This window comes from Nomascus leucogenys, chromosome X (assembly GCF_006542625.1).
Source record: "Nomascus leucogenys isolate Asia chromosome X, Asia_NLE_v1, whole genome shotgun sequence".
NCBI classification, from domain to species: Eukaryota; Metazoa; Chordata; class Mammalia; order Primates; family Hylobatidae; genus Nomascus; species Nomascus leucogenys.
In genome coordinates this window covers 2,149,662-2,171,444 of record NC_044406.1, presented here as the reverse complement: position 1 = coordinate 2,171,444, position 21,783 = coordinate 2,149,662, and the positions used below count along the sequence as shown (strand labels likewise).

The 21,783-nt window shown below is 49.6% G+C and overlaps 1 protein-coding gene across 1 annotated transcript in view; it reads left to right on the top strand.

Moving 5' to 3' along the window:
- The first annotated feature begins 3,507 nt into the window (after window positions 1-3,507).
- Window positions 3,508-21,783, top strand: part of PRKX (protein kinase X-linked) — a 105,061-nt gene continuing 86,785 nt past the window's right edge. Inside the window, exon 1 of the mRNA XM_030807319.1 lies at window positions 3,508-4,063. Within this exon, the coding sequence (XP_030663179.1) occupies window positions 3,898-4,063 (166 nt within the window). The 5' untranslated portion in view covers window positions 3,508-3,897. The remainder of the gene's footprint in view (window positions 4,064-21,783) is intronic.

Below are 21,783 nucleotides of genomic sequence, written 5' to 3'. Positions count from 1 at the left end.
AACTCCTGACCTCAAGTGATCCACCTGCCTAGGCCTCCCAAAGTTCTGGGAATACAGGCATGAGCCACTGTGCCTGGCCACTTGTATGTCAATCACAGTGCTAGTCACAATAGCAAAGATATAGAACTAACTTGAGTGTCCATCAGTGGATGACTGGATAAAGAAAATGTTTTTCTTTTTTCTTTTTTTTGTTTTGTTTTGTTTTCTGAGACAGCGTCTTGCTCTGTCGCCCAGGCTGGAGTGCAGTGGCACAATCTTGGCTCACTACAACCTCTGCTTCCCGGGTTCAAGCGATTCTTCTGCCTCAGCCTCCCTAGTAGCTGGAATTACAGGCGCCCACCACCATGCCCAGCTAATTTTTGTATTTTTAGTAGAGACAGGGTTTCGTGGTGTTGGCCAGGCTGGTCTTGAATTCTTGACCTCAGGTGATCCACCCGCTTTGGCCTCCCAAAGTGTCGGGATTACAGCGTAAGCCACCATGCTCGGACAAGAAGATGTTGTTTACGTGTATACATATGTACACACACACATTCACACACATACATATACACACAACATGGAATACTATGATTCCGTAAAAAAGAATGAAATCATATCTTTTGCAGCAACATGGAAGGAAATGGAGGCCATTATCTTAAGCAAAATTACTGAAAAACAGAAAATCTGCATTTGTACCTCTTCAGTATATAAAAATGAAAAAATAAAAACTAAAATTAGAAAAAAGATTTTATATCACCATATATAGAAATATATATATTTTATATATCATTTATGCAAAATATATTATATATGCATACTTATGTACACATACATATACACAAATATATAACATTTAACTCAGTATATATAATATATGGAATGGCTATATATATACATTATATATACACACATACATACACAAACACACACATACAGTATACATGCTTAAAGAGTGTTCAGCTCCCTTCAGAGATTGTATGATTTTTTTTTTTTTGCAGTCAGGATCTCACTCTGTTGCCCAGGCTGGAGGGCAGTGGCACAGTCATAGCTAGCTCACTGCAGCCTTGACCTCCTGGGCTCAAGGCATCCTCGTGCTCTTGCCTCTGTGCTGGGATTATAGTTGTGCACCACCACACCTGGCTAGTTTAAAAAATTATTTTTGGTAGAGATGGGGGGGTGGGTTCCAATGTTGCCCAGGCTGGTCTCGAACCCTCATGCCTCCCAAAGTGCTGAGATCACAGGTGTGAGCCTCTGTGCTCAGCCAGATGGTACAATTTTGATTCTTCTCATGTTTAACATCACCTGCACCTATCATTGTATTGAATTTATAGCTCATTCTGGTTTAGGGTCAGGGACTTATTCCTTCGGAATGGCAGAGTTCAGCATTTCCTGACTCCACGGCAAATTAATGCCACTTCATTAAGGCGGTAATGACCCTTCCATGCCTAACTCACAGGCATTTTCCTTTTTTGTCTCTCAAGTAATAGGCTGTGGTTTCTCAAGGATTTTTATGATCCTTCCAGATGAAAGCTGCTTTGTCAAGCAAGGTGTTGTGAAACGTGCAGGGTCTATTTATAAGAAGAGGTAGCTATGCGGTCAAGTTCAGGGTGGGATCGGTGGAATCAGACCAACCAGCAGCTCAAGCAGAGTTTAGCGCTGCAAATCTGTGTGCCACGTTCTTCTTCCTGCGTGCAATTTGCAGGCAAAGACATCTGCTTAATTGGGTGTGAAACCCGGGCCTTGATTAAAAGGACTTTATGAGGCCGCAGCCTTGCATTTCCAAGGTCAGGCCCTAGTGGAGAGGGCGCGCGGGGAGACACGAACTTTTCCTGAGTGCGCGTTCCTTGCTGGCCCTGAACCCCTCGGCCAGGCAGGGCTTGGCAGGGCCGTTTCCTGTCCTAACCAGGATCAAGGGATTGCGCGTCTTGCTGGTGAAGCTTGGCAGGGCCGTGACCTGTCCTAACCAGGCTCAGGGGATGGCGGGGGCCTGCTGGTGTCGCATATGTTTTGCATTCCAGCTCAGGATTTTGCAGAGCATAAAGAGCGGGTGTCACCCCCGGGGGGAAATGCCACCCACAAAATGCAGGTGGAGGCTGGGGCGAGGCTGGCAGCCAGGGGCCAGAAATCCAAAGCCTGAGCCAGGTTCAGACTTCCTGACTCCTCCTCCCCGTTAGCCGTGGAAGGATGGCTCGGCCCGGTCCCCTTAAAATGTGTCCGTTCTGACTTAGAGGCTGCTTTGCCTCTCGGAAAGCCCCCCTGGCCAGCGGACTGAGGGGCTGGGGACCCCCTCCAGTCGCAGAATCGCTGAGATCCCTCAAAACAAAGGCGTTTGCAGTTTGACCCCTTGCTGCTCAAAGTGTGGTCGGCGAACCGGCAGCCTGGGCCGCCCTGGTCGCGGGTCAGGGGCGCAGCGTCCAGGCCGTGCCAGGCCCGCAAGTTAAGCACTGTCTGCATTTCCCTGGGGAAAGGGGTGACCAAATATCTGGCTATATTTGCACTTCAAAGCCACACGGATATGGGTTTTAAATATAAGTATGTCCAACTATTGCCTGAGCCACACTTAAGCCAGGAAAAAAAAATCTTTGCGTTTCTGAAATTGAAATGCGTCTGCACAATTCTTTATCGGGTTGTCGCCAGGGTGTTTGAAACAGTGACCAATCAAGTTTCACGCGCTACATTTGGTCGGGCGATCTCTCAAATCTGTCTTTCCCTAGTTTTTTAAAGAAATGTTTATTTGGAAAGAATTCTAGATCCACAGGAAGCTGCAAAGAAACGCACAGGGTCGAGCCCACCCTTCCCCGCCCCTTCCAAGTAGAAATCTAGAATCACCAGAGTCCTACAGCAAAACCAGGACGCTGAACTCATCCCGAAGACCCGGCAGCCCCTCTTGGGGATCCGCCCTCATTCCTAATTCTCTCAGGCCCCAAAGAAGCACCCGCAGGGGTACTGAACTTTTTGGGGGGTGGGCAGAGGGGATCTGTATGCAGATTGCCACCTGAGCAATCCTATTTTCTATGACTTAAAGCCAATCACAGGCTGGGCGTGGCGGTTCATACCTGTAGTCCCAGCACTTTGGGAGGCCGGGGCAGGCGGATCACTTGTGCTCAGGAGTTCCAGACCAGCCTGGCCAACATGGTGAAACCCTGTCTCTACTGAGAAAATACAAAAATTAGCCAGGCTAATCCGAGCCCCTCTCTTCACCAAACGCCAATTTCACTTTTTAGTTTTGAACTTCACTTTTGCTGAGCTACGCCCTCCCTGTCCCCGGGCCCCCTCGCCTCCCCATCTTCCGGGCTTGGGTGCAGCGACCCGGGTGGCCCGCCAGTGCGTCCCCGAGGAGAAGTCAGCCTGGGTCCCACCCCAGGGGTGCCCCGGGCGCGGAGGGGGCGTGGGCACCTCCCCAGCACCGCACGCCCGGGTCTCCGGCTCCTGGGCTGGGTCGGGGCAGGGGCGGAGCGCGCGCGAAGGCGACGCCCCCAGCCCCGCGGCCGGGTTAGGGCGGGGAGAGGCGCGGTCACGCCCAGGCGGCTTCCGCCCGCCCCAACAGCGCGCACGCGGCTACCGAGCTGGAGGAGGCGGCGGGCGCGAGACCGGGAATGCGCAGGGACCCCGCCTCGCCCTCCCCAGCCCGGGCCGCGGCCCCCGCCTTCCCCGCAGCCGTCCCGCACTCGGTGCCCGCCCCCCGAGGCCGGCGGCTGCTCCCACCCGGGGCCGTTGCTGCTTGTGCCGTGAGCGCCGCCCAGCCATTGTCCCCGTCGCTCCCTCACTAGCGCCGGGCCGCGCACCAGGAGGCGAGGGCGCGCATGCGGAGCCTCTGTTGATGCCGCCGCCGCGCCGCCCTCCGAGGCTGCGTCCCGGGAAGCCCGGCTCCCCGAGTGCTCCGGCCTGGCCCGGTGCCCCGGACCTGAGTGCGTCCCCATGGAGGCGCCCGGGCTGGCCCAGGCGGCCGCGGCGGAGAGCGACTCCCGCAAGGTGGCGGAGGAGACCCCCGACGGGGCGCCCGCGCTCTGCCCCAGCCCCGAGGCGCGGTCGCCGGAGCCACCTGCGTACAGCCTGCAGGACTTTGACACGCTGGCCACCGTGGGTGAGTGAGTGCGGGCGGGGACTCGGCCCATAGGGGCGCGCGGCGTGGCCGGGACGTTGTAGTAGGACAAAGGGCCCCGGGTGCCGACCTCCTGGGGAGAGCCCTGCCCCGCTAATTCGGCTCGGAGTCCCCGTGCGGGGCTGCACCTGCGCCCCGGGTCTCCCCGGGGGACGCTGGGGGAGGTGGAGCGCACCCCCCAGCCCAGGCAAGTACCCCCGACCGGCCGGGTGCCTTCCCTGAAATGCCGACGGCCCCTCTCGGAGACCACCCTCCACCCCCAGCACACACGGCACTCTGGGGCCTGGGCCGTCCGACGTCACAAAACCTCCTGCGGGTCACGTCGCCTGGGGGACCTCGTGCTCCCTCCCTGGCAGCGGCCCCAGGGACACGGGCGCGGGGTCCGAAGGCCCCTGCGGGCCTCCCCCTAGGCCAGCCTCCCCGTGTGTCCAGCGGCAGGGAACGTACAGATTTCTCCAGGGGCTGCAGGAGCAGCTGGGCTGTGGGGGACAGGTGTCCCGTGGCGCTGTGGGGAAGAGGACGGCAGCGCTGGGGACGGATCCTAACATGTCCTGACACCGCCTGTGCTCTTCGTCTTGTGCGTCTGAAATGGCTAATTCTTGTATCGGACGCTTCATCCGTTTCCTTTGTCCTCTGGCTTTGAACTTAACCCCCAGTGGGCAGCTTAACAGAGAGGTTTCGAGTTCTCGGTGCGCTTGGATCCGGACACGCGCTGGTTTATGGGGCAGCCCTGAGTGGGTCAGAATATCCCAGCCGAACGTGGGCGCTGCATTTAAACAGTTGTCACCGGCCCGCCTGTGCCTCTTAGGGACTCTGTATGGCTAAGTGGGGTGTTGGCTGTCAAGAAAATAAATGGGATAGTAGAGGGGGGTGTCCTGGGTGTGTTGGTGAGGCGTCGGCTCTCAGGCCCTCTAACTCCTGTTTGTCCTCTCATTTTGGAAAGGAGGAAGCTGGGCTGGGAAGCCCAGGGGCTCGAGGCCATAGCTTATGGTTTAGGAAGACCAGCGGGCATAGCCAGGGGGCCTTCAGAACCGCTGAGGAAGAGGGGACTTAGCTTCCTTCAGTGACCTCGTTGCCACTTAGACCTTGAGTAAGGGCCCACGAGGAAAGCCTGAATTTGGAAGGACAGAGTGGGAGGAGGCCCTCTCTCTTTCTCCTCTCCCTCCCTCCTCCTCTATCTCATTCTCTCTCTTTTCTCTGTCTCTCTTCTCTCTCCCTCTTTCTGTCTCTGTTCATGTCTCTCTGCATTTCTCCTCCTCTGTCTCTTGGTGTCTCTCTCCCTGTCCCCTTCCAGTCTTGGTTTTTCTGTCTCCCTCCCTCCTCTCTCTCTGCCTTCCCCCTTGTCTTGGTCCCCCCGGAAAGCTGTCCTGAGCTCATCCTAGAGCTGGGTGTGTTTTGCGGGGAGGAAGGGCGGGGCAGGAACCCTGACTGGCGCAGCCGCCACAGTAGGTGGAAATACGACTCGACAATGGAAAATTGATGCGGTCCAGCCGTTCCTTGGCACTCAGCACCAGCGTTTGTCATTCTTTGGGGCACCCACATGGGTCCCTTGGGAAAGGTGGAGCTGGGGCTGGAGGCCGGGGCAGAGAGCAGGATGCGGGCAGGAGGGCGGCAGAGGTGAGGGGTTCTGGTGTCACAGGGGGCCACTCAGTTTGACGTCAAGTCAGCTTAGGGTGCCCAGCGGGTAACCTCATCCTTAAAAATAGAGTGTCGCTGCCTCTGGGGACCAAGCTGGCTGGGCGGGGAAGTCAGCTTTTTTTTTTCCGTCCAGTCAGTGCTCTCTTAATGAGGATGATGCTCCTTTCTCAAGGATAACTTCCTATGGGCTCCAAGGGTGTGACAGGAGGGCTAGGTATGCCACACTTATTGGACAGCAGGGGACCAGGACCCAGGGGTGCGTGTGTGTGTGTTTGCATGCATGTCTGGAACACTCTCTCATGACAACTTAACAGCTTTGGTGACATTATCTGCAACCTTTTATCCCAGCCCCTTTCTTTATTGTTGGTTAAAGAGCAATCAATCTGAGTGTGATTCACCTAAAATAATAAATTTCAAAAAATCCTAAGCCTTTTAGATCCTTCACGACTGTGTCTCTAAGCCACAATCTACAGCAGCTTTGGACTGTTTTCCAACGCGTGATGGAGAAGAGTGAGGGGCGAGCTTGAGCCTCAGTCTGGAGTTGAAACCCAGTCTGGGTGGGTGTGACCTCTCTTCATCCCCAACTGTCACTGCAGGAACATAAGTTTGCTTTTAAGTGCTCTTTCGCCCTCATTCCTAATTCTCTCAGGCCCCAAAGAAGCACCCGCAGGAGTACTGAACTTTTTGGGGGGTGGGCAGAGGGGATCTATGCAGATTGCCACCTGAGCAATCCTATTTTCTATGACTTAAAGCCAATCACAGGCTGGGCATGGTGGCTCATACCTGTAGTCCCAGCACTTTGGGAGGCCGAGGCAGGCGGATCACTTGTGCTCAGGAGTTCCAGACCAGCCTGGCCAACATGGTGAAACCCTGTCTCTACTGAGAAAATACAAAAATTAGCCGGGCGTGGTGGCAGGCGCCTGTAATCCCAGCTTCTCAGGGGCAGAGGAATTGCTTGCACCCAGGAGGCAGAGGTTGCAGTGAGCCAAGATCACACCACTGCACTCCAGCCTGGGCGACAGAGGGAAAAAGAAACTTGTCAGCGTTCTAGATGGACCAGTTTTCCTCAAGTTCAGGTCGTCAGGAAGAAAGAGTGCAGTTTGCACTTGTGAAAAATCTGATAATTGATTTTTTTTTCTTTTTTGTGCATGAAGGGATTCTGGAGTACATCTGGTCTAAAGGCCGATTTAGTTTTAGGAACTTTGGATCAGAATAATCATACTACTCCTTACAGAAAAAATGGTTTTCAATCTGGTTCTTCAAATTTCTTGTTCATATAACCAAGCCATGCTTGTTCCTATGAAGCAGAACAATTGTGCTTTAAAAAAAGAAATTTCAGGGCCAGGTACAGTGGTGCGTGCCTGTAGTCCCAGCTATTTGGGAGGTCGCGGTGGGAGGATGACTTGAGGCCAGGAGTTCCAGACCAGCCTGGGCAATATAGTGAGACCCTCATCTCTTAAAAATAAAATAGTAGTAATAGTTAGCTGGGCATGGTGGCGCATACCTGAGTTACCTGGGAAGCTGAGGCAAGAGGATCACTTGAGCCCGGGAGGTCAAGGCGGCCGTCAACCACAATCGCGCCACATACTCCAGCCTGGGTGATAGAGCGAGATCCTCTCTCTAAAAAATAAAATTAAAAAAATGATATTATGGAAATGAAAAACTTACCCTACGTAGAGAGAAGAGGATGAATCTGTACAGCCATCTACCAGCCTTATTTTATCAGTCTTCCTACTTAAAATGACCACTTGAGAATTCCTTTATATATCAGATAAAAAATACTTAGGTTTTTTCCCAGAAGTGTCCTTATGGAATCATTTGGCATCTACAGCCCAGTGCTTGCTTCTCATGGGTACCCCACGTGTTAGCCTGTCAGGAAGGAGGTAATTCAACAGGTAAACCAGTGGCCAGGCCTTGGGTCCACATTTCATTTTCCTTTTCTCAACCTAGTTCTGCATTTACTCATCTAAAAAAAGGGGAAATAATAACAGAACCTGTCCTACACGGTTACTATGAGGAAGACTCCAAAGTTCCTAGACCCCTATTACAAATATATATTTTTTGAAATAGACTCATAGGAGATTTCAAAAACAGTACCTGGAGTCTCATGGACCCTTCAGCGAGCTTCCCCATGGTGACGTCTTCATGTCCGTGGGACAATATCAGAACCATGTCATCGATGTTGGTATATCCCTATTAAAGAGAACACATACCTCGTTCAACTTTTTTTTTTTTTTTTTTTTTTTTGAGACAGGGTCTCACTCTGTTGCCCAGTCTGGAGTGCAGTGGTGCGATCTCGGCTCACTCCAGCCTTGAACTCCTGGGCTCAAGTGATCCTCCTGCCTTGGCCTCCCAAAGTGCTGGGACTGTATACAGGCGTGACCCATCGTGCCTGGCTTGTTCAGCCTTTATTAGTTTTCAAAAGGTGCTCATTTGTGTTTGCGAGTGTGTGTGCAGAGTTCTGTGCAGTTTTACCCAGTGTGTGGATTTAGCAGCTACCACCCTCCAAACCATGGTACGGGATGAATTCCCTCACCACAGACCCCTCGGTCTTGCTTGACACTTTTTTTTTTTTTGAGACGGAGTTTCGCTCTTGTTGCCCAGGCTGGAGTGTATTGACCACAACCTCTGCTTCCTGGGTTCAAGTGATTCTCCTGCCTCAGCCTCCCAAGGAGCTGGGATTACAGGCATGTGCCACCATGCCCGGCTAATTTTGTATTTTTAGTAGAGACGGGGTTTCTCCATGTTGATTAGGCTGGTCTCAAACTCCTGACCTCAGGTGATCTGCCCGCCTTGGCCTCCCAAAGAGGTGGGATTACAGGCGTGAGCCACCGTGCCTGGCCAGACATTTTTTTTTTTTTTTAAAACTTTCACACACTATACAATCTGAAAATATTTTATTTTCTTAAGAGCTAGGAGATCTTCATAATTAATGATACATGGTTCTCAGATCTAAAGTGCTTATACTGGTAGGTTTTCTCTTGTCTTGGTTCTCCTGAATTGGCCAGAATTTCCTTTCCTCTCCTTGTTGCTGGGTTCTTATTAATGCCCCAAGTTAGTCTATTCAGGCAGTTGTAGAAAAACACCACCGACTGGGTGGCTTATAAACCACAGACATTTATTCACAGTTCGGAGGCTGGAGGTCCAAGATCAAGGTGTGGCAGATTTGGTGTCTGGTGGGGACCTGCTTCCTGGTTCATAGATGGCGCCTTCTTGCTGTGTCCTCACATGGTGGAAGGGGTGAGGGAGCTCTCTGGGGCCCCTTTATAAGGGCACTGATCCCATTCATGAGGCTCCAGCCTCACGACCTCATCACCTCCCTAGGGCCTCACCTCCTGACACCATTACCTTGCGGGTGAGGATTTCAACACAGGAATTTTAGGGGGACACAGACATTGAGTCCACGGCATCCCCACCCTGTCTGTCACACCAGCATGCTGCCAGGACGAATGGCATCTGAACTGGTGAGATTTTACTGTGTGCATAAATCAGCAGCCTTGTGGGCAGTGTTGACATAGCAATTAGGAGTGTTGTTTGTGGCCTAACAATACACAGAAAGTGGAGCTCAGCCCTTTGATCTTATTTATCCTGTGTGGGTGCTCCGTGTGAAACTGGCTCATGCATGTGTGAATGACAGTTTCCATTTAAGTGCATCACGCAAATGCCAAGAGATGAGATCAAATATTACACATCAGAGAACATTTCTAAGGATAGAAGTCCTGCCGGTTTCTCCTCTTCATTGTTTATTTCATTTTATTTTTTAAATTTAAGTTAAAATACGTGTTAAATTTAAGTTAAATTAAGATACATGTGCAGGACTTATTTTAAATAAAAGAGACAGGGTCTCACTGTGTTGCCCAGGCTAGTCTTGAGCTCCTGGGCTCAAGCATTCCACCTGCCTCCGCTGCTGGAACATAAATGCCAAGAGTGCAGGGACCTCTGTGTGTTGGAGTCACTTTCATCTCCCACATCCAAAGAACAGACCTGGCACTTAGTGTGTGCCCAAGACCATCCACTGCATGAATAGAGAGATCAACCCTCCTCATGTGCCTGGAGTTTCCTGAGGTGGGAAACCTTCAGTGCTAGCCGGGAAAGTCGCAGGCAGAGACAGGGACAAGCTGGTCACTCTACGTGTGAATAAATGAATGAATGGATGGTGGCATTATCGGCAGTTGTTCTTTATGACACTCACTGATGCCAACTATTGGACGGGTACAATGTGTCCATTAGTTTCTCTATGGGCACAAGCTCCAACATGACAACATTAGCGTTATTTTCTTTTTGCTTTTTTTTTAGAGACCGGGTCTTATTCTGTCTCCCAGGCTGGGGTGCCGTGGTGCAATCACAGCTCACTGCAGCCTCGACCTCCCAGGCTCAAGCAATCCTCCCACCTCAGTGTCCCAAGTAGCTGGGACTACAGATGTGCACCACCACACTCAGCTAATTTATTTATTTATTTTTATAGAGATGGGCATTGCTGTGTTGTCCAGGCTGGTCTCGAACTCCTGGGCTCAAGTGATCCTCCCACCTCAGCCTCCCACGTAGCTGGGACTACAGGTGTGTCCACCATGCTTGTAGCCTTATTTTCTTAATGGGAAAGAGGGTCTGAGAGAAGGGATGCTGTGTGCCCAATGGGTTTCGCCTGCAGCACACTGCCTCCTCCCTGGGAAAGCAGGGTGTGCACACTGGGATCGGATGACAAAAGCAGAGTCATCTACAGTTCATGGGCACGCTGCAAAGAAGGGAGACGTTAAACTCTCGAAAGCAGCAGACAGCCCCCACCAGGAAGAGACATACTTGTGAAAATCAAAGGAGGGCGAAGGCATGAGAATCACTTGAGCCCAGGAGGTTGAGGTTGCAGTGGCCTGAGATCGTGCTACTGCACTCCAGCCTGGGTGACAGAGACCTTGTCTCAAAAAATGAAAATTCAAGTGAGGCCAGGTGTGGAGGCTCATGCCTGTCATCCCAGCACTTTGGGACTCTGAGGTGGGAGGATCACTTGAGCCCAGGAGCTCAAGATCTGTCTGGACAATATAGCATGACCCCATCTCTACAAAAAAAAATTTTTTTAAGTAGCTGGGTGTGATGGAATGCACCTGTAGTCCCAGCTACTAGGGAGGCTGAGGCAGGAGGATCGCTTGAGCCCAGGAGGTGGAGACTGCAGTGAGCCATGATAGTGCCACTGTGTTCCAGCCTGGGCAACAGAGCAAGACCCTATGTCAAAAATAAAGAAAAGAAAGTATCAAGGGAGATGATTACACAATGCCTGGCACGCTGTAGGGTCTCCAAAAAGTAAACCTTTTCTATCCATCAGTTTCCTCTTCTCTCCAGCATGAAATCGCATATGTAAAGTTGAAAAAAGAGAGAGAGAGATATCTTAAAAAGGTAGTAATGTTGATGACAGTGTGTGTGTGTGTGTTTTTTTTTTTTTAAAGCCGGCCGGGTGCGGTGTCTCATGCCTGTAATCCCAGCACTTTGGGAGGCCGAGGCGGGCGGATCACGAGGTCAGGAGATGGAGACCATCCTGGCTAACACGGTGAAACCCCGTCTCTACTAAAAATACAAAAAAATTAGCCGGGTGTGGTGCAGGCGCCTGTAGTCCCAGCTGCTGGGGAGGCTGAGGCAGTGGAATGGCGTGAACCCGGGAGGCAGAGCTTGCAGTGAGCCGAGATCGCGCCACTGCACTCCAGCCTGGGTGACAGAGCGAGACTCCGTCTCAAAAAAAAAGAAAAAAGAAAAACCTTGGGGGAAATACAGAGGAAGGCCCAAGGCATCCCTTCCAAAAAGCTGAAAGTGCTTTACTTAGAATTGTGACCTCGTTTTCCCCGTTAGAAAAGTCTGTGGTTAGAAGCTTCCTGGTAAGCCCAGGGTGAGAAGGTGGAACCGATGTTTCTGTCTGTGTGACGGGTTCCCTCTGCCTGTTTCTCCAGGTGGCCTCCCCCTGGTCCTCTACTGTGGTGGGTCCAGTCCCAAAACCAGGTCTGGGGCCACCATCATCATATTTGTGTCCCCCACCCCAAGATTCTTATGTCAAAACCCTAATCCCCAAGGTGATGGTGTTAGGAGGCGGGGCTTTTAGGAGGTGATGGGGTCACTAGGGTGGGGTCTCATGAATGGGATCAGTGTCCTTATAAAAGGGACCCCAGAGAGCTCCCTCACCCCTTCCACTATATGAGGACACAGTGAGATGGCAACGTCTATTAATTAGAAAGCCGGTCCCCACCAAACTCTGAATCTCCCATACCTTCATCTTGGGACTTGTAGCCTCCACGACTGACAGCAATAAATGTTTGTTGTTTCTAAGCCCCAGTTTGCCGTGTTTTGTGATGGCAGCTGAAATGAATTTAGATGGGGCTCTATTCACCCCACGCAGCAGGGTCCATGGAAAGGCAGCTGCGATGTGCTGGTCTATCATTACCTCTTTTATGCTCTTTCATACTGTCTTAGTCTTGCATGGCTGCTGGAATGAAGGACCGCAAATATAGTAGCTTAAAACCACATACAGTGAAGAGATACCTGCACTCCCAGGTTCACTGCAGCACGAGTCACACAACAGCCAAGATAGGGCAACAACCCACTTGCCCATCAGCAGATGACTGGGTGAAGAAAATGTGGTCTCTACACAATGGAGTACTATTCAGCCTGTACAAAGAATAAAGTCCTGTCATTTGCAACAATGTGGATGCAACTGGAGGTCATTATGCTCTGAGAAATAAGCCAGGCACAGAGAGACAAATATGGCATTATCTCACTCCTTTTTTTTGGACAGGGTCTCACTCGGACACCCAGGCTGGAGTGCGGTGACGTGGTGTCACTACAGCATCGACCTCCCAGGCTCAAGGGATCCTCTCACCTCAGCCTCCTGAGGAGCTGGGACTACAGGTGTGCATCACCACGCCAGGCTATTGTTTTGATTTTTTTTTTTTTGTAGAGATAAGAGTCTCGTCATGTTGCCCAGGCTGGTCTTGAACTCTTGGCCTCAAGTAATCCTCCCAGTTTAGCCTCCCAAAGTGCTGGGATTACAGGCGTGAGCCACCGCGCCCTGCCTGACCTATTTACTTTAGAATCCCAGAAGCAAATCTCTTATCCTACTGGAGGAGCAAGACAGAAACACAGGTGCTAGAGGGCAGATTGTTTGCACAGAAACCTGGGCATGTGGGTGAATTTGGTAATACCCACGTGTGTGCGGGTAAACTTGGCAGGCCCTTTGTTTTCCAAGGTTCCCTTGTGCAAGAAGAATGAAACCAGCGCAACCAATACTTTTAAGAAGCTCCTCCTTTCTGGAGCGTTTTCACGCTGCATTTCTCGGGTGGGCATGTTTTCCCGGCGTCTGATTCTGTGCTGTATTGGGTGAGACAGGATGATGGACATTTTGCTTCCCCATTAGGTTCTTAAGTGAAAGTCCAGTTGGCATTTGCATTTGATCTGAGTAGGAGAAAACATGATAAATAGCCATTAGAGGCCGGGTGTGGGGGCTTACACCTGTAATCCCAGCACTTTGGGAGGCCGAGGTGGGCAGATCACTTGAGATCAGGAGTTCGAAACCAGCCTGGCCAACATGACAAAACCCCGTTTGTACCCAAAATACAAAAATTAGCTGGGCATGGTAGCAGGTGCCTGTCATCCCAGCTACTCAGGAGGCTGAGGCAGGAGAATCACTTGAACCCAGGAGATGGAGGTTGCAGTGAGCCGAGTCTGTGCCACTGCACTCCAGCCTGGGTGATAGAGTGAGACTCCATCTCAAAAAAAAAAAAACCCAAAAACACATTAGATGCATTTGAAGCCGCCCAGCAATTCTCCCATGATGGCAGAATAGGCATCCAGGAGACTCACCTTACCCTGTCTGAACACCTTTAGCGAAGATGTAAATGACTTGCAGGGGAGGCACAGGTTCGAGGATGGAAATTCCTTCCCCCTCCAGCGCTGATGGCTTCCGCCTTCCCGTGGTCTAAGGAGACCACACAGAGGTTGTCAGTGTGGGAGGCTGTTGCCAGTATGGTGAGTCTCCTACGGAGGAATTTCCTGTGGGACGCCTCTGGGCAGTTCTTCCAGCCTTTCATGTCTTCTGTCAGATGATACAGTGGCCAGGTCAAGGGATTATCATGATTTTGTTTGTTTTTTGTTATTTAGAGACAAGGCGTTGCTCTGTCACCCAGGCTGGAGTGCAGTGGGGTGCAATCAATAGCTCGGCTGCAGCCTCAAACTACAGGGCTCAAGTGATCCTCCTGCCTCAGTCTCCCAAGTAGTTGGGACTACAGGGACACACCACCATGCCCAGCTCATTCTCTCATGAGATGGAGAGAAGAGAAGAGAGGAGGACATAAAACTGTCCATATGACTAGTTTGGGCCTTTCCATCCTGCTTAATCCAGAACTGTCAAGGTTAGACCCTGGTCATTCTTTAATATGTTTCAAAAATAGGGCTGGGCACGGTGGCTCACACTTGTAATCCCAGCACTTTGGAAGGCCAGGGTGAGAGGATCACTTGAGTCCAGACGTTTGAGACCAGCCTGGGCAACATAAGAAGACCCCACCTCTACAAAGGGGAAAAAAGAATCAGCCACGCATGGGGACGCATGCCTGTGGTCCCAGCTATTCGGGGGGCTGAGATGGGAGGATTGCTTGAGCTTGGGAGGTAGAGGCTTCAGTGAGCTGCGATTGTGCTACTGCACTCTAGCTTGTGTGACAGAGTGAGACCCTGCCTCAATTTAAAAAAAAAAAAAAAAAAGAAAAATAGACCTTCCTTCTATACAATGTCTTCCCTGCTGGCCTGCATGCCCTTGTACCTGTTTAAAAATCCATTGGAATTTTTCACCAGGACATAGAAAAAGGAAGTTGTCTCACGCAGTTCCTGTTAAATTGCACAAGTCCACACAGATCCTTGCAACCCACGCTACCGTTTACTTAGCATGCGTTGTGTGTGGGCATTACATTATTCTCTGAGGTAGTCATTTTGGATGTTATACTGGGGAGGCACCCCATCAAAGAGATTTGGAGGGCAGCCTGTGGAGGGTTCTTTTAAAATCGTTGACAACTAATTTGGTGGATGTTTTCACCTTGGTGAATCATTCCCTTGGGAGTCATTTTGCGGAACAAAAGGGTTGCACACAGGTGTGGCCAGAGAAACCTTGGCACAGAAGAAAGAAGTGCTTTGTAATGCTTAGGGCACCTGGGATCTCTTTGGATGGGCAGGCAGAGGGGGACCCTGTGAAGCCTGCCTGCATTTATTTGGGTATGCATGCTTATGTTGGAGTCTTGGCAATGAGAGGACAAGAGTGGAGGGAGCAGAGCTGTTAACAGAAAGGGGTCCATATCCAGATGCCAAGAGAGGGTTCTTGGATCTTGTGCAAGAAAAAATTCAAGGCAAATCCATAGAGTAAAGTGAAAGCAAGTTTATTGAGAAAGTAGAGGAATAAAAGAATGGCTCCTCCATAGAGCGGCCTCGAGGGCTGCTGGTTGCCCATTTTTATGGCTATTTCTTGATTATATGGTAAATGAAAGGTGAATTATTCATGCCTCCCCTTTTTAGACCATATAGGGTAACTTCCTGACGTTGCCATGGCATTTGTAAACTGTCATGGCGCGGATGGGAGTGTAGCAGTGAGGACAACCAGAGGTCACTCTTGTCACCATCTTGGTTTGGGTGGGATTTGGCCAGCTTCTTTACTGCAACCTGTTCTATCAGCAAGCCCTTTATGACCGGCATCTTGTGCTGACCTCCTATCTCATCCCCTGACTTAGAATGCCTTAACCATCTGGGCATGCAGCCAAGCAGGCTTCAGCTTCATTTTACCCAGCTCCTCTTCAAGATGGAGTTGCTGTGGTTCAGATGCCGCTGACAGAGCTAGCTTATGGTTGGAGACAATGTCATAGGGAATTATTCTTCAAAGATTGCAAAATCCAGCTTGGATGAGATTCCAAAAATCGAAAGGTGTTGAGAAAGCAACTTGTCTAGAATTTCCTCTTCATGGGCTGTTGATTTTGGTTACAATGACACCTTAAGAAAAAATAGGTGACACACAGTGGCTCACGCCTATAATCCCAGTGCTTTGGGAGGTCAAGGAGGGAGAATCATTTGAGGCTAGCAGTTCTAGACTAGCCTGGACAACATAGTGAGACCTCATCTTTACAAAAAATAAAAAATATTAGCCGTGTGTGGTGGCGCATACCTATAATCCCAGCTGTTCAGGAGGCTGAGGCAGGAGGATCATTTGAGCCCAGGAGTTGGAGGCTGCAGTGAGCTATGATGGCGCCACTGCACTCCAGCCTTAGTGACAGAGCAACATTCTGAAAGAAAAGAAAGAAAAGAAAAAAAGAAAAGGAAATAAAAGATAAAGAAAACAGAAGAAAAAAGAAAAATAATTTATGTAGAAAAAAAGTCCATAATGACTCAAAATATTCCCTGGACACTGGAATAGAAATAGTTGTTAGACATGATTTTGTTTATTAAAGCTTTTCTTTAGTTCGTCCTTAAACAGTTTAGTATTTTCTTTTGAAAACAGATTCTGTCTTGTCAACTTCGTTGATTTCCGGGCTGGGCGTGGTGGCTCAACACCTGTAATCCCCCAGCACTTTGGGAGGTCGAGGTGGGCGGGGCGCTTGAGGCCAGGGGTTTGAGACTAGCCTCTAGCCTCGGCAACATGGTGAAAACCCGTCTCCACACACACACACACAAAAACCAAAAAAGCAACAATTAGCTGGGCGTGGTGGCAGGTGCCTGTAGTCCCAGCAACTTGGGAGGCCGAGGTGGGAGGATCACTTGAGCCCAAGAGGTCGAGGTTAAAGTGAGCTATGATTGCACCATTGTACTCCAGCCTGGGTGACAGAGTGAGACCATGAAAGAAAAAAGAGAAAGAAGAAGGAAAAAAAAAAAAAGAGAAGAAAAAAGTAAAAGAAAAAAATATAGAAAAAAATCAGTAACGACTCAAAATATTCCCTGAATAGTTGAATACAAATAGTTGTTGTTGGACGTGATTTTATGTATTAAGGCTTTTGTTTAGTTTATCCTTAAACAGGTTAGTATTTTATTTTGAGAATAGATTCTGGTTTATCAATTTCATCAGCCTTTGCAAAGAAACAGCTTAGGGTTTCCTTTATGTTTCTCCGTTAACTTCCTGTTTTCAGTTACATTGCGTTTTGCTCTGGTTTTTCTTTCGTTTTTTCCACTCGTTTTAGGTTTCTGGAATTTCCTGAAACATTGTATTTTGATACAGATTCTGAGCTGGTGCTTTGGCTGTCACAAGCCAGAGGGTCCTAGAAGAAGTAGAATTGTAACCGAGGAAAACTGTTAGGAAACTCCATCCCTTTTGACCTTCAAAGGTCACCGCCTAATTTTGGTGTTTTGTAGTCTGATGTGTTCACAGCTTGTGACTATCAGGCTGTGATTGAGCTCTGCGTTTTTTTAAGTTTCTCCTACTCAGCTGGTGCTGTTTTAGCTCCAGCTTCCTCCTCTGTGTAATCAACACTCCCAGTTGCCTCTTCACCCAAAAAGCCCCAGAAATAAGTGCAGAAAACAAGTCAGCCGCCACCTGCTACAGAGGCATGTCCTTAAATGCGATGCATTTCAGGACAGCTGTGTGAGTTCCGGGAGCTTGTCTTCCTTCAAAGGGAAAAGTAAAAATAAACAGGAAGGTTGCACTGAAAGAATTCTCAATTGAAATTGTGCCATTTGGCTGTAGTGTTTCTGATGCTCATTTAGAACTTTGGAAGTTGTGGGATGGTGGGCAAGTGTGTGACCTGGGATGGAGATTCTCTACCTCTTTAAGAGTGAAAACCTGGCCAGGCGCGGTGGCTCACGCCTGTAATCCCAGCACTTTGGGAGGCCAAGGTGGGTGGATCACCTGAAGTCAGGAGTTTGAGACCATCCTGGCTATAATGGTGAAACCCAGTCTCTACTAAAAATACAAAAAATTAGCTGGGCGTGGTGGCGGGCGCTTGTAATCCCAGCTACTTGGGAGGCTGACGTGAGAGAATCACTTGAACCTGGAAGGTGGTGGTTGCAGTGAGCTGAGATTGTGCCACTGCACTCCAGCCTGGGTGACAGAGTGAGACTCCACCTCAAAGAAAAGAAAAAAAAAAAAACTTTAAAAAATGCTGGGCACGGTGGCTCCTGCCTGTAATCCCAGCACTTTGGGAGGCTGAGGTGGGTGGATTGCCTGAGCTTAGGAGTTTGAGACCAGCCTGGGCAACATGGTGAAACCCTGTCTCTCCTAAAATACAAAAAATTAGCCGGGCGTGGTGGCGCACGCCTGTAGTCCCAGCTACTTGGGAAGCTGAGGCAGGAGAATTGCTTGAACCTGGGAGGCGGAGATTGCAGTGAACCGAGATGATGCCACTGTACTCCAGCCTGGACGACAGAGTGACACTCTGTCTCAAAAAATAAAATAAAAATTAGCTGGGCGTGGTGGCACACATCTGTGACAGAGCGAGACTCCATCTCAAAAAAAAACAAAAGAATTTTGGAAGTTGTGGGATGGTGGGCGAGTGTGTGGTCTGGGATAGATTCTCCACCTCTCTAAAAGTGAAAACTTGGCTGGGTGGGGTGGCTCACATCTGTAATCCCAGCACTTTGGGAAGCCGAGGTGGGGCGGATCACTTGAAGTCAGGAGTTTGAGACCAGCCTGGCCAACATGGTGAAACTCTGTCTCTACCAAAACTACAACAATTAGCCGGGTGTGTGGTGGTGGGCATCTGTAATCCCAGCTATTCGGGAGGCTGAGACACGAAAATCGCTTCAACCCGGGAGGCGGAGGTTGCAGTGAGCCGAGATCACACCACTGTGCATGCCACTGCACTCCAGCCTGAGCGGCAGTGAGACCCTGTCTCAAAAAATACACACACACAAAAAAACCAAAAACAAAACATACACAGAAAAAACCACAAAGACAAAAACAAAACAACAATAACAACAACAACAAAAAAAGTGAAAACCTACTTCTTTTTCTGGACATGGTGGCTCATGCCTGTAATTGCACCATTTTGGGAGGCCGAGGTGGGAGGATCACTCTCACCTTTCTAGGCCCAGGAGTTCAAGACCAGCCTGGGCAACACAGCAAGACCCCATCTCTCTAAAAAAAAAAAAAAAAAAAAGAGAGAGAAAAATTGCCTCTTTCTATGTAGTGGGTGAGTTTTTTCAGTGGGATGCTTTGCGTTTCTTCCTGCATCTGTGGTTCTGTGGTATGCCAGCATATACGATAGTCACTAGAAGATCCGTAGTTGTGCACACAGCCATACGCATCACAGGTTTCTGGCTGATTTCATGACAACGCTTAAGGCTGCTGAAAACACTCTAATTCTTTGGATGTTGGCAAATGTTCAGATGAAACTAAGCGGCTGGCCCACCCACCTGCTCAGGAAAGAATGGCCACATTGTGTGGGAAAGGAATCCTCTGTTCCCTAGCTGGCTGCCTGGTGTTCTTGTTGAGTGAGCAGAACAGACAGTGCCCCTGGGTAGACCTGTGTGTGCTCCAAAAGGCGATTTTGTCAGTTGTTCCCTTGGGATGCCCTTGTTCCAGAAACCATGTTCTGTGTGACTCTCAGCTGGGGTTCCCAGACTGTGTAAAGAAAACATGGTGATTCATGGCTGTGTGCGGTTGCCCATGCCTGTCATCCCAGCGTTTTGCGCGGCCGAGGCGGGAGGATTGCTTGAGCCTGGGAGGTTGACACCAGCCTGGGCAACACAGTAAGAACCTGTCTCTACAAAAAAAAAAATAAATAAAATAAAGTGTAGCCGGGCATGGTGACGAGCACCTGCGGTCCCAGCTACTCAGGAGGCTGACGCAGGACGATCGCCTGAGCCTGGAAGTTGGAACTGCAGTGAGCTGTAATCACAGCACTCCACTCCAGCCTGGGTGACAGAGTGAGACCGCATCTTAAAAAAAAAGAAAAAAAAAGGACATTGTGATTAATGAACACAAACATTGCCTGGTGATAAGGAAGGTAAGAAGTAGGATTGTTCTCAGATTGGTGACCCAGCAGATAAAGGAGTAACAGAGTGTGCTGGAAGCAGGTCTCCAATTTAATAGCAGGATGGTGAAGATAGAGCAAGTGACTTCTATTTTTTTTTTAGAAACTGGGTGTTGCTTTGTCACCCAGGCTGGAGTGCAGTGGCGTAATCATAGCTGACTGCAGCCTTCACCTCCTGGGCTCAAGCAGTCCTCCTGCCGCGCCTTCCCAAGTAGCTGAGACTACAGGCACATACCACCATACTTGGTTAATTTTTTGTATTTTTAGTAGACACGGGGGTGTGGGGATGGTTTGCCGTATTATCCAAGCTGGTCTCAGACTTCTGGCCTCAAATGATCCTCCTGCCTCAGCCTCCCAAAGTGTTGGGATTACAAGCATGAGCCACTGTGCCTGGTGAGTAGGTAGCTTTTTGTTTGTCTGTTTGTTTGTTTTTGAGACAGTCTCACTCTATTGCCCAGGCTGGAGTGCAGTGATGCAATCTTGACTCACCACAACCTCCGCCTCCCGGGCTCAAGTGATTCTCGTGCCTCAGCCTCTCAAGTAGAGGGGATTACAGGCACATGCCACCATGCTTGGCTATTTTTTGTATTTTTAGTAGGGACAGAGTTTTGCCTTGTTGGCCAGGCTGGTCTCAAACTCGACCTCAAGTGATCCGCCTGCCTCGGCCTCCCGAAGAGCTGGGATTACAGTTGTGAGCCACCACGTCCAGCCAAACAAAAAAAGGTCTGTCTTATACGGAAGATCCCTAATTTATGATGATTCCATTTATGATGGTTTGAGTTATGATAGTTTGAGTTAGGATAGTTCGATTGAAGATTTTTTGATTTTACGATGGTGGGAAAGACACAGTCAGTGGAACCCGTGCTTCGAATACCCATGCAGCTATTCTGTTTTTAACTTGCAGTGCAGTATTCAGTAAACTACATGAGGCATTCAATACGTGATTGTAAACTAGGCTTCACGTTAGGTGATTTTGCCCAGTTGTAGGCTAATGTAAGTGTTGCGAGCACGTTTAGGGCAGGCTGGGCTAAGCTGTGATGTTCGTAAGTTAGGTGTATTCGATGCATTTTTGACTTACCATATTTTCAACTTACAAAGGGTTTATGGGGGTGTAATGTCATCACTGTAAGTTGAGGAGTATCTGTATCATAGACTGGGGGGCTTAAACAGACATTTATTGCTCCCAGTTCTGGAGGCTGGGAGTCACAGATCAAGGCGTGGCAGATTCAGTGTCTGGTGAGGGCTTCCTGGTTCATAGACAGTGCCTTCTCACTGTGTCCTCACATGGTGGAAAGGGTGAGGGAGCTCTCTGGGGTCCCTTTAATAAGGACATTGATCCCATTCATGAGGCTCCACCCTCATGACCTCAACACCTCCCAAAGGCCCCACCTGCTAACATCACCTTGGGGATGAGGATTCAACACGGGAATTTCGGGAGGATGCAAGCTTTCCCCAGTAGGGTTTCCTTTGTAAAGAAATAGAAGGAAATGAAAAGGCAGGCACTGGGTAGGAGAGAGCTACGGAAGACAGCGGGATGGTGGCACTCCAGAATAGTGCTGTCCCCCAGCATCATTCACACCAAAGAAACCTGAGGCAGTCTTTCTGATGTGTCATTCTTGGGAAAACCACCATGAATCTGGTATCTAGCTATCAGTGAAACTGTGGGAGAGCTTAACGGAAGTAAAGACATGTGGTCCCAGAAATGACAGATCATTCGGAGAACCTAAGAGAAAATTAAAAGCAAAAGGGGGTCATGTGCGCTGTGACTCAAACTTTGGGAGGTCAAGTGGGAAGATTGCTTGAGCCCAGAAGTTTGAGACCAGCCTGGGCAACATAGGGAGACCCTACCTCTACAAAAATATAAAAATTAGCTGAGTGTGGTGGCACACACCTTAGTCCCAGCTACTCAGGAGGCTGAGGTGGGAGGATTGCTTGAGCCTGGGAGTTCAAGGCTGCACTGAGCTAAGATTGTGCCACTGCACTCCAGCCTGGGCAACAGAACAAGATCCTGTCTCAAAAACAAAAACAAAAGCAAAACAAAACAAGAAAATCCAAAAGGGGAACATAAGAGAAAACAAAAAATCTCACTTTGAGACATCT